At 38.5% G+C, this 13,411-nt stretch overlaps 1 protein-coding gene across 5 annotated transcripts in view; it reads left to right on the forward strand.

The window, feature by feature from the left end:
- The first annotated feature begins 9,198 nt into the window (after positions 1 to 9,198).
- PKN2 (protein kinase N2) overlaps positions 9,199 to 13,411 on the forward strand; it is a 161,179-nt gene continuing 156,966 nt past the window's right edge. For 3 of the 5 annotated variants that reach the window (XM_082614062.1, XM_082614061.1, XM_082614060.1), the window contains exon 1: positions 9,199 to 9,623. In XM_082614062.1, coding sequence (XP_082470188.1) covers positions 9,576 to 9,623 — 48 coding nt within the window. In that variant the 5' untranslated portion in view covers positions 9,199 to 9,575. The remainder of the gene's footprint in view (positions 9,624 to 13,411) is intronic. The other 2 variants (XM_082614063.1, XM_082614059.1) reach the window with 1 other exon arrangement.

Raw genomic sequence — 13,411 nt, forward strand, 5'->3', positions numbered from 1 at the left:
GACGGCAATACATACTCCTTTCCAAAATAGCATCTTTAATAGGAAACCCTTCATAAGAATCCTTATAAAGTGACATATTTTAAAGTCATTTTTATAATTCATAAGTACTTATAACTAGTAGTTCTTATTTTTAATTAGAAAATACACATCTCTTCAGCCATACCTGACTAAACTATAGGTATGAACACGAAGAATGGGTACATATATACACTTCTATTATAAATTTTAAAAAGTCTTATAGATCAAACAAGTTCTTATCAAGTACTTTCTACTCATAATGAGCTTTACATATACTAGATGCTGTGGCGATTACAGAAGTCTGATATATATTAATTTTTTTTTTTCACTCAAGAAGCTTAAAATCTACTTGGGAAACATAAGAGTGAATATAACAGGGTCCTAAGATGTGTGGCTTACAGATATAACCCCAGCAAGTTGTAGATGCTTCATAAATATTGTCAAATAAGTGAATGAATTATATACAAGCTAAACTTTGTTTTTAACTGATTAGAGAATGTAAATTAAATATTTCAGAAAAATTCTATCAATGGGAAGTTTGAGAAGACTTATCTAAATATCCAGCTTGAAATGTATGTTCCAATTATCTATTCCCATGAATATCTATTGCTCCCCCAGCCCTAAAACAAACAATTTTATTATGCTCGCAAATTATAAATTCAGAAATTTGGGCGGGGCATAGCAGAGATCGTCTCTTCCCATAATGTCTATGGCCTCAAATAAGATGATTCTAACAGCTGGTGGCCTGAACAAATAGGGGCTGGAATAGCTGAGACAAGATTTGTTACCAAAATGATTTCTTCACTCACCTGTCTGGTGTCTCGGCTGAAATGATTTGAAGGCTGGGCTTAGCTGGGACTATTGACCAGAATACCTACATATAGCCTTTTGGTGAGGCTTTGGCTTCTCACAGAATGGTGGCTGCGTTCTAAGAAAGCTCAGACTAAGAGGGAGTATTCTAAGAGAGCAAGTGTTTTAACATAGTAACACTTGCTATAAGTGTGAAAGAATTTATGGTTTTTTTTTAAACTGACACAATATATATTTACTCTAGTGACTGACTAAAGAATCTGATACAGATACAGAGCTTGCATTTTAAAGCCTGAGAAGTAGAACACTTTGCTGATTACAAAAAATCATTGACTAGAAAGTCTATGTGATGGATACTGTGAATTGTCCATCAAAATCCAACTTGTTCTTCTTGTTCATTAAAAGAGTTGTGGCTTGGCCCATGACTAGTTAGAGAGTACACTTCTCAGCCTCGTTTGGGGCTGTGTGGTCAAATGCTTACATTCTCAAGTGGAACGAAAGCAGAAATGATATGTGCTAATTTTGAGCCTGGGCCTTAAAACACAGGACATATCATCCCTCATGCTCTCTTTTCCTTCCTGCAAGGTAGATTGTGGAGTTGCTTGACCCAGCTTCAACGATGCAGTTGAGAATAATGCCATGGTGGATGGCAGAGAAGTAGAACAGAAAGCCCCTGAATCTCTGGATGGCCTCACAGTGCACAGCCAGTCTGATAACTTGGATTTCTTACCTTGTGCAGTCCCTGCGTGTGAGGGAGTAACAAATTTCAGTGTTCTTTAAACCACAGTCTTGTGTCTCTTTGTTAAAAGTTTAGCTTAACTCTAATTCAGAGAGTAGATGCACATTATTCAATAATAGCTGGAATGATGGTAGGGAAAGCCCCCTCCCTGGTGTTCACCTCCCAAACCCTTTAAAATGTTTGGTATTGACTGATACTACGTTCTTTGTATCCATTAATTTTTATTGGTATTTTGCAGTTGCAGAAGAGTTTTCCTCTAGAGGAAGTGCCAGTACTAAAACTGTCATGATTTACACACATTTTTTCATACTATATTCCTCTTTCATTTTGACAAGGACAGTCACATTTTTCATGTACCACAGCAATGTTTCACTTGAAAAGTCCAGAAGTTTGTAATTATTTTGGCATGGTAGTAGATCTTAAACTCTGGAAACACAGAAATCACATTCCCATATTCACATGCAGAGAAACTGTACTAATTCAGAATCATCAGAGGTAGGCTTATAGATTAGAACAGCACTTCTCAAAGGGGGTCTGCAAGGTCAAACCTACTTTCATAATATTAAGATGTAATGCACCTTTTTCACTTTTATTCTCCCACAGGCATAAGGTAGAGTTTTTCAGAGGCTAAGTTCATGGGATGAGGTCATCACTCTGATGGCTAATGAAATGTGAGCTTGTATATTCTTGTGCTTTAAAAACTATTCAGTTTTAACTTCTAATACAGTAAACATTAGAAGATATAACCCACATAAACGAAAGCTCTTTAGAGTCTTTGATAATTTTTTTTGGTCAATAGAATTTTAATTTTTAATTATTAAAATGTATTATGGAATACTTTATACATTCCAAAAGAACAAAAAGTTAACAAAAATCTATATGTTAACCACCAGGTGGTTTGCTGATTGTAGAGTACATTTACTTAAATTATGTAATACATAAAACATCTACTTTTTTGCAACAGGCAAATGAATGCCTGCAGACTAAATTTTTTCTCCAGTAATTTTTTTAAATTGAGGTATAGTTGATTTACCATGTTATATAAGTTTCAGGTTACAACACAGTGATTCACAATTTTTTAAGGTTATATTCCACTTACAGATATTATAAAATATTGTCTATATTCCCTGTACTGTGCAATATATCCTTGTAGTTTATTTTATACATAGTAGTTTGTACCTTTTAATCCCCTGCCCCTATCTGGTCCCTCCCCCTTCCCTCTCCCCACTGTAACCACTAGTTTGTTCTCTACATCTGTGAGTCTGTTTCTTTTCTGTTATACTCACTAGTTTGTTTTATATTTTAGATTTCACATGTAAGTGATATCATACAGTATTTGTCTTTATCTGTCTGACTTATTTCACTTAGCATAATACCCTCCGAGTTCATCCATGTTGTTGCAAGTGGCAAAATTTCGTTCTTTTTATGGCTGAGTAGTGTTCCACTGTGTGTGTGTGTGTGTGTGTGCGTGTGTGTACACACTACTTCTTCTTTATTCATTCACCTGTTGATGGACACTTAGGTTGCTTCCATATTAGGTTGCTATGAACATTGGGGTGCATATACCTTTTCAAATTAATGTTCATTTTCTTCAGATAGACACCCAGGAGTGGAATTGCTGGATCATATGGTAGTTCTATTTTTAGTTTTCTGAGGGACCTCCATACTGTTGTCCATAGTGGCTGCACCAATTTACATTCCCACCAACAGTGCACAAGGGTTCCCTTTTCTCCACAACCCTGCCAATATTTGTTATTTGTGGTCTTCAATAATTCTTAAGAGTATGAAGGGATCCTGAGGGTTAGAACAAAAAGTTTAACCTCTCAATGGTGGTTAAAACATTTGTTTTCCATTACTTCAAGTACATAAAATTCAAAATGTTACCATTCATTTGATGTCATGTACCAAGCTAGGAAAATGGTATTTTCTGGTATCCTTTTCAGGAGGACATTGCATATTTGGGGGAGAAATTTCCAAACAATCTTATTTGGAATAACAGTTGAGAATCAGAAGGACCATGAGTATGGTCAAACTCTAAAAGCCTTGGAGAGGAGCAGGATTTGCTTGTTAATCTGTTGAGGGTGGAAAAAGAGAGGTAGACCCAGCGTCAGGGGGAAAGTCATCATATCCTATAGTGCGACCCCTCTTAAATCTTTGGTACGAAGTTAATGAATTAATAAATGCTTGAGAACAGCTTGTATTGGGGATAACTGGTCATGGGTTGAGCTTTAGGTCCATGTCAATATAGGCAGAAACAAGGGCCACAGACAGTAGGGAGTAGTTTTGGGGGTGTTTGTGGAGGGACAGAGAAGGAGGAAAGCGTGTGTAAATAACATGTCAGAGTCCCCAAAACTGGATTGGGAGAAACAGAGTCTCTTGACTTTAGAGGCTATGAAACTGGGCATTCACGGTAAGCTTACCTAGCAGACAGTTATCCTAAAATATTTCTGTAATACATACATAAACACACCTACACACATAATATCTATGCATAAGAGAACTATACTAGGCCCTATAGACACATGGACACTCTTTAGGTGGGCTTAAGTCTAGCAGGAGAAAAATATTGTATACAATGACTTGACAAAGAAGAAATTTAAGTGCCCAAATGGATGTATCAACAAAGTGCTGTGGGGAGGTTCATATTAGGTTTAATATATACTTGTTTATAATTTGTATATTTGCTGGTGTCAGAATCTTTGGGGAATAATAAGTAGACTGGATAGAAAATGAGTCATTGAAAGAGGAGACAGCAGTAGTTAACTTGTGTTGCTTGTCCTACCCACTTCTACCCTATAGCCAGAATGATGGTGTCATTCGTTCTCTGATGGTTCTCACCTTGGCTTGATGTCTTAACGTCTGCTTTAGAGTGTGTGTGTGGGGGGGGGCACACACACACAGTAGCTTAAGCAAAAAGAAAGACTTATTAGGGGAACACAGGAAACCCCCAAAACACGAGAATAGAGTAGCTGAACTTCCCAGAAGACTGGAGCAAGCAAATAGTAAGACACTGGGAACCAATTCGCTTACATTTCTTCCACTGTCCTGGTGCCACAAAGTCTCTCACCTCTGCTTCTCTTTCCACATCACCAGATCCTCCTGTCTTTTAAATCTCTTGGCTTCTCTCCATTTCCAATGTCATGACCCCAGTCTAAACTACTATTCATTATTTAATCCTAATTTTTCTCCCCCAGCCTACTCTTGCCCATTTCTAATCTTGTTGTCACCATAGCCAGAGTGATTTGTTAAAAAATGGAAAATTTATTCAATGGTTTTCCATTGCTCCTAGGATAAACATCAAAATCTTAAACATGGTGTGGAACTGGATTACTATTCACCTACATTCAGTGCCCATCGTTGTGGTGTCCCTCTCTGTAGGAGGATTATACAACCCTGCCCCTTGTTGCTTTCAGGCACAGCAAAAGTTTGGCTGATGAAATGTGAAAGAAATATGAGCAAGCACTTTAAGAAACAGTGGGTGATTTACCACTTTTCTTTTCCTTCTGACATGACAATGGCAATATTCCAGATAAAGCCTGCACTGTTAGCCTGAGTCCAGAGTGAAGATGACATGGAGCAGAAACTTGGTGGCCATGTAGCATGAAAAATAAATAAACCTTATTGTTGGCCACTGAGAATTTTTGGAATCATTTGTTATTCAACATAACCTAGCCCATCCTAAATGATACACATGGTCTATAAGCTCCTGCTTATTGCTCTGTTTCTTTGCTATAGTCCCACTGGCCTTTCAGTACTTAAATAAGATGCTCCCTCCCATTCTAGAACATTTATCTAAGTTATTCTTTCTCCTTGGAAAGTTCTTTACACCTTTTTTGTCCAGTTAACATTTACTCACCAGTGAGATCTCAGCATAAGTGTGAAGTACTTAGGAAAGAATTGCCTGACCTTTGTTCAAAGTACCCTGAATTCACCTTCCTTGTCATTATGTCTCTTTAACTAACTATAAGCCCCATCAAGACAAAGACCAGTTATGCCTCAATAACCATTATATTCCCAGTGACAGGAAGGAAGAACTTCTTTTCTCTTTTCAAAAACAGCTTTTTCTGCATGTTTGGACACATGGCAAAAAATAGCCATTCTAGCCCTACAACCATAACCCTCCCACCATTGCTGGTCTAGGGCCACCAATTGACCAGCATTTCAATATTCTATTTTCAAATTCTTGGGGAGATAATCTGGTTAGCTAAACTTGGACATGTTCTATCATGGCCCACCCATAATTTGCTGAAAGATGTAGATTAAGCCAAATCAACATGGCTACAGAGACTTCTTTTCTGGTGACAGAGGTAATTCTCAGAGAAGTGAATGTGGGCTGAGCAGACACCTCCAAAAGTATCTGCTATAGTCACTACAACTTAACTCTACTGTGTTCTCAACTTTAACAATCTTGTTCTCAAAATTACCTTCATAGAGCTTGCAAGGGAACATCCCTGCAAGGGGTTTCCTAAGGAAGAAAAAGGTGGTGACCAAGGAGTTCTGACTGTCTCTCTGAGTTGCCTCTCCTTTGGGAGTCTCTTACTTTGATTACCACCGCTACTCTACTTTTATCCCTTGGGAGTAGGGAGTTACTTTTTTTTTTTTCCTTCCCACTAACTTGCAAAAACAACAATAAGAGGGGCTTCCCTGGTGGCGCAGTGGTTAAGAATCTGCCTGCCAATGCAGGGCACACGGGTTCGAGCCCTGGTCCGGGAAGATCCCACATGCCGCAGAGAAACTAAGCCCGTGCACCACAACTACTGAGCCTGTGCTCTAGAGCCCGTGAGACACAACTACTGAGCCCATGTGCCATGAATACTGAAGCCCACGTGCCTAGAGCCCGTGCTCCGCAACAAGAGAAGCCACCACAATGAGAAGCCCGCACACCGCAACGAAGAGTAGCCCCTGCTCGCTGAAACTAGAGAAAGCCCACGCGCAGCAACAAAGACCCAGTGCAGCCAAAAATAAAAAAGTAATAATAATAAAAAAACAAAACACTATTTCTACATGTTTGGTCATCTCTACTTCTTAAAGACCTTTAAAACATCTATGAAAAATTTTAAAAGCTACCTGCAAAATTAGTGACACAATTCAGATATTTTTTATGTCTTTAATTTCTTACATGGAAATAAGTAAAATAAAATAATTCCTCTTTTTCATTGTTAATATAAATTAGAACATAACTTGTGGTGAACTATATTTAGGATTCCTTAAAAATATTTGCAAGTAGGGACTGAGTATAGCTCATCTGAATCAACATGATATACGTTTCCATTAAACTTTTTCAAGTATGCTTCATTTTGATAAATATATTCCATGTCCTATTATTTGTTCTTTTCCCCCACTTACCACCCCCCACCCCCTGAACATAGACTGTGATCTGGGTAGTAGTTTTCAGCTTAAGCTAATTTACTGTTTAAACCATCACATTTTCCAGATTCTCAAGCAGTTTTATATTGTCTTGGCTCTCTTTTGTGTTGTACTACTTTCCCCAACATAACTAATCTCAGAAATAATTCCTATAATTAAAAAAACTTTTTATGCTGGTTGCTTACATTTACACGTGATATATAAAATTAAAATTACTATTAATACTTGATTTAGCACTAGAAATATGTAAAGTTTGAAATCTTTTTCTATGGTAAAAAATTTGAGAGACTATAATGTTTTGAGTTCACTTTTTAATCTATTTTAAAGTACTTATAGCAGCATGGTTTAAGTTTAAACAAGCACAGGATTGGCAATTAGGAGATTTAGATTGCAGTTTCCATCTCTGCCACTAAGGGTAATAATGTTCCCATGCTCCTAATAGTTAAGTAAATTATGGCTTATTTTCTTCTACGTATAGTAAGTGTTGGACAACATTTTAAGTCTCTTCTAGCTTTAAAATACCATGGTACTAAAAGGTGAACATCTTTCTCTTATATCTACATTTATTTTTAAAAAGAATGCTCATTCACTATATTTCTAACTCCTTACATAGGTACTTTTAAATTACATCATTATTAAGCACCTACTATGTGCGCCAGCTATCTCAAATCCATTCTGGAGTAAGGCAAAAGAAAAATAAGCAAAATATATCTGCATGCATTTAATGCCACTGAATTGTATACTTAAAATTGTTAAAATGGTAAATTTTATGTAATGTATTTTTATTACACACAAAATATGTATATCTATCTATCATCTATCTATCTGAATGCAGTGGTCCCCTAACGTTTTGTGACTACCATTTAAAACTGCACTACAGTTGTTTGGACACAAGTCTGTTTCTCCAAAGGACACAATCACTCCAGGGACAAGGACTCTTTCTTAGAACACTGTCTGGCTCTTACCAGGGAGGGCATTTTTATCCTGGTTTTTCCAAGTGTTGTTATAGCATATATTTTAATTATCGTTTTCAACCAAGGCTATGTATTAAACATATAAACAGTTTTTAAACTTTTGAAAGACTCACCAGAAAATTTCTCTATCACATGAATTGGAGTTCAGAAAATGTGATCACAGAACTCTAGACAAGTGTTTGTCAAACAAATGCATTAGACTTTAGAAGGTAAAAAGATAAACTTAAGTCCTAGCATCAGCCCAACAGATCTTACATGCAGCGTAAGAGGTTCATGATAGCATACTTAAGAAGTATGCCAACTAAGCCATTCTTCAAGTAGCTATCTAACTAAACTATCCCTATCACTTTCCCTAAGTAGTATTTAACAAAGCCATGGCATCTCAGCCTCAAATAATCAAAAGTTAAGCAGGTGCCTAAGATATGCATTCACTCCTCAGACAAAACAAAAGCTACGGGATGGAGATTTTGTTGACATTCCCGAATATTATAGTGTCATTTCGTAAACCCCCAACTTAAGACTACTTAGCTACATGTTACTAATAGGTTAACCTGGATGTTTACTACAACAGGGAAAGTTGGCTTTTACCCATTCATGGGGCTAATCCCGCACCACCGCCTTCACTTTAAATTCAGTTAAAACAATTCAAGAAGCCAACTAATTAAATTCTAAACTCAGTGTAATACTAAAGCCCAAACCCCAGTAGTGCAGCGCTTGGGAAAAGGTATCTTTAAAAAACTGTTCATTAAGAGTTGCCAGAGGTCGAGCCGCTAACATTTCTTGAAAAGTACAGACCACACCCCACTTTCGCCAGCTGTGCACCTTACTGGTCGCAGAGGCGCGCAGAGGGTGGGTGCGAGCAAAAGGCAAGATTAATAGCTTGGGCTGGGGAACATTCTATTAGGTTTGAGTTCCGAAACTCTTTGGGTTGTGGAGGTTAGAAAAGGGTCCGTTTACGTTAGGCCTAAACTGTGGCAAGCAAAGAGGAAAGGACCTGGGGAAAAAAACAAAAAGGAACGAGTAGTTTCCCGATTTCCAGCGTTCACGGCGGGGCAGTTAAACGAAGCAGGAAAGCGGGCGTGTGTTTTTTTCTTCCTCTTCCCGCTTCCCAGGAGACGCGAGCACAGTCCGCTCCCTCCTTTTCACCCTCGCCGGGTCCAATGGCAGTCCCCGCCGCGGAGCCTGATCGGAAGCCGCCCCGCCCCGCTCCCGCCCTCTGGGTCCCCTCCGCCCCACCTCCTTCGCCCGGCGGGAGGCGGCGGCCGCGGCTGTCACGTGCCCTGGCAGCCGCCAAGTGAGGCCGCTTTTGCGACGCGGTGACAGCCAAATGGTGCGACAGGAGGAGCTGCCGCCGCGGCCTCACAGCCCCGCACCAAGAGGTTCGAGGCGGCTCCTGGCGTCGCCCTGAGGCAGCGACTGAGCAAGAGAGTCCAGCGCGGGCGGGCGGCGGCGAGGGGGAGCCCGCTACGAGTGTCCCGGCTCCCCGCCGCTCTCCAAGAACCGGGCGAAATAAGCCGCGCCTCCAGCAGGGGCTGCGCCTCCATGAATCCCTAGGTTTTTTTCTTTCTCTCCCCGCTCCTCACCCCCCACCCCGGATCCCGTCCCGCCTTCTCCCTTCGCCCGCCAGCAGCGGCCGCGTCCAGGTGTGGAGTCCAGAGCGGAGCGCAATGGCGTCCAACCCCGAACGGGGGGAGATTCTGCTCACGGAGCTGCAGGTAAGGGCCGCGGCCCGTGCGCAAGGCGCTGGCGGAGCAGAGGGAGAGAGTCTGGCGCGGGGTAGGGGGCCGAGGGGAGCCGTGCAGCCGCCGCGCCCCTAGCCCGCTAAGTGAGGAAACTCGGGGATGTCACTCGGGATCCGCTTCCTTCTGGAGCCAGAGCCTCTGCCCCCGCCGGAGCCGTGGCCTGCCACCAACTTAATTTGACTCTGCCTACCAGAGGGACCCCATCCTGCGGCCGGCGTCTGCTCTCACCCGGTCCCCGGGGCGGCCAGTTCGCCTCCCCCTCCCTGGTGTCAGAGCCGCCCGCGGACACCCCTGGCGCCCCCTACCTCCTGCGGGCCGGGCCCCGCCCCGCCTTTCCCTCGAACACCGCTCCTTAAACTCCTTTGAATGACTCCCAAGCTGTTTTCTTGTCCCTCCCCTTCCCCTCCGACTCTGCACAAAAGAGCGCCCCCATAACTTCCAGCCCCCAGACAAGTTTTTTTTTTTAAAGAAAAAACAAAAAACAAACAAAAAAAAGTGTCTCACCAAATGCTGGCTTCACTTCACCAACCCTCTTTAGGTGACTAGATTTCTTTCTTTTATTTTGAGGGCTAACCCTTTTATTTCTTTTTTACCAAGTGATAGTTGCATGGTCCCCTTCTCAGCTACTCCCGGCTCAGATCCGGAAGCTCAGATGCTGATGCTTTTCAGGCTTTCATTTTCCCTCCTGTTTGAATACCAAAAAAAGAACTACAGAAGTTGTTTACAAACGGCAAAGCAGTCGACTAAGGGAAAATGTTGGACATCACATGCTTGCAGAAGATGTGAACAAAATAGATCCCTTAATTAAAGTCCACGTTGAGTAGCAATATTATTCTTCCCATTTTCCAGCTAAATATTTGATGATGTAGGCACGATTTTGGTGTTTAGGTCTCTTTGATGTGCAGGGTACGTGCGCTACCTTGTTGGGTTTATTTTTCTTTACTTTGGAGTTTCCCAGAGATGTTTACATCTGGATTAAAGTTTCATGCTTGTTCTTTGACTTAAACTTATTTTGGTTTGTTTAAATATGGTCGTCTTTTAGCTACTCGAAGATTGATATGGGAGTTAAGAGAAAAAAAAATAGCCTACTTACATTCGTTTTTGTGTGTTGGGCAGTTAATTTTTTTGAGAAGGCTGAATCCAGACACTCTGAAGGGCTCATTCTTGATGATTTCAAAATTCAGTTGCTTCTAAATTTTTTGCTGTTTAAATGTATTTTCGATAAATTCCTATATTAGCTTGGTTTATTGTGCAGTCAGATGTAAGCTTGAAGGCATTGTTATAATACTCGATATTTCCTCCATAAAAATAGATTTCAACAAGGTATATCAATGCACTTTTGCAAATTTGGAATCCTTTGGAAATGCAAGGCTGAATTTCATATTATTGAACATGTTGCTATATAGTGTTTTAATTACTCTTAGCCTTTTCTAAGGAAGTCTGGTAGCATACCAATTTGCTAAATGAATGGAATTTATTGTTTTATTACTTTACGTGAGCTTTTGAAATGAAGTTTGAGGCACATCAGAAATGCTTTCCATTTCCTAGTCTTGAAATTTGAAAAGCATATTTTACCTCTGACTGAAAAAAAGCCATGAAAATAGCAGGAGAATTTTTCCTTGAGTGGAGTGGCTTCAGAATCATAAAGTATTTGGCATCCTTATTTGTATTTTATAGAAAGTTGACATAAAAAACTCTTATTTTGGTAGTGAATGTGAAAATATATTTTCATGTATATTAAAATATAACATTTAGGGACTTTTAATAAAACCATTTTTTACAGTAACAAAGAAGCAAGTCAAATAAATAGGAATATTTAAATATGAGTATTTTAAAAATGGGACCAAACTAGGGGAACGTCCAATCTAAAGTTAGACTTTTAAATAAACTAAAATGTAACCCCCTCCAGAAAAAGAATAGTTTTTAATAAGTGTTACATTTTAGGTTGTCATGTATATCCAGGACATTTTTCTTGGTGTATTTGACTCCCAATTCTAATAAAAGTTATTGCATTTGGACTTTATCATGTTTATTAAAATAATTGAAAATATTATTTATATCAGCACTCAAGATGAACCATGATAAAATTTGCTTCACCAAGTATATGCATCTGTTCAAACATTTTATTATTTCATTGGGTCATTAAACTAGAATATAGTAACCAGATATTTATCAAACTTGTTTGGAGACCTTCTGAGTTGTTTGAATTTATTGAAATTTAAAAGTTGTTTAATGTGAGTTTCTTAATGCTTTTCTGCCGTACAGATTTTAAGTAATTAAATAGTAATTTGTGTAGCAAGTTATTAAATTGTTTAGTTGAAATTGTTACCTTGCCATATGTTTTCTCACTCTGAAAGTTACATGTTACAACTTCTTTTAATGAAATTTATACTTATTTAGAAACATTGTATATCCAACATGTAAAAAATTATTTTTTGAATTATATGGCAGAATTTGAAGTACTTTACTTGAGGTGGAATTGGCTTATTAATAATTTTTGATTGTGAAAAGACAAAGAAAATCTGAAACCACAGTCTTGTTAATTGTAATATTTCTATATAATGTAATGTTTCTAACTCTTTGTCAGTAATTTAGGAGACATTCAACAAGGAATCATTAATAAAGTATACACAAACTTTGAAGGCTAGAGGCTTCAATGTGTAAGGAAGAATATTTGTTGTGGTAAAAATAAAAATAGGCTGTTAAAAAACACAAACTTAGTTGGCAATTTATAATTTTTATCTCTTGTAATTAACTTGTTATGTCAAGTTCTCTTTTTTATTTTAAGTGTAGTGGGAAAATGAGTGTGATACTTTCATGAGGCCAAAGAAATTAAAGTTTATTTTCAAGGAAACTGAGTTAATGAAAACTATATAAAGAATCTCAAAATGAAAATGTTGGCTACAACAGTAATTTTGTAGAGTGCAGACCCAAATATTGAGTAGCATACTTATAAAGTTACCTTGTTGATTATCGGATATTCATCTTCATCAAAATAGCTAATAAAGTGTTGGGAATCTTGAATTCCATTCTCAGCAGAATTTATTTAGGTAGAGGTGACTTGCTCAAGTGGAAGGTTGAGGTAGCTGGTCTTAAGTTACAGGGATTCATTTCAAGAAACCTTTATTGAGTATAATATACCAAAGGTATATTGGAGGGCATAAAGATGACAGGATATGGCTTTCACTTTCCAGAGGAGAGTACAAATAATGTTTATTGATTATCTGCTGTATGTTAGACATTGTACTTGGTACCCTGTGTACCTTATGTAATCTTTAAAACAATCCAATAAAGTGAGTGTTGTTATTTCCATTTTACAGATCAGGAAACTAAGTTCAGGAATAGTTAAAGTCAGTCATTCATGTTCACAATGTAAGTCTGAGTTTGAATTTGGATTTATATCTTTTCCACTACACCATTTTGTAATATGTGGACCCATAAATGTTTTGCATTCCAATATTGTAAATGTGTGAACTTTCTAAAAATTGGCCCAAAACGTAGTTAACCAGAGTTAACTTTAATATAAACTTTATACTACTTGTTAGGTTCCTCTCTGACAAGGAAAAGTGATTTCCACATTTTATTTGGTAGTCTATAATTTAACAGTGCTTTATTATTGCAAATAAGGTATAACATTCTACAAAGAATAAGAGTACAATAACATTTTTGCAGATTTTCTTCATTTAACAATTAATGTTTCTGATGAAAGTTGTCAGATGTTCACCCAAAACCTTCCAGAAGATTTCACGTTTCTCTGTAGA

This window comes from Mesoplodon mirus, assembly GCF_964341445.2.
Source record: "Mesoplodon mirus genome assembly, chromosome: 3".
Classification (NCBI taxonomy): Eukaryota; Metazoa; Chordata; class Mammalia; order Artiodactyla; family Ziphiidae; genus Mesoplodon; species Mesoplodon mirus.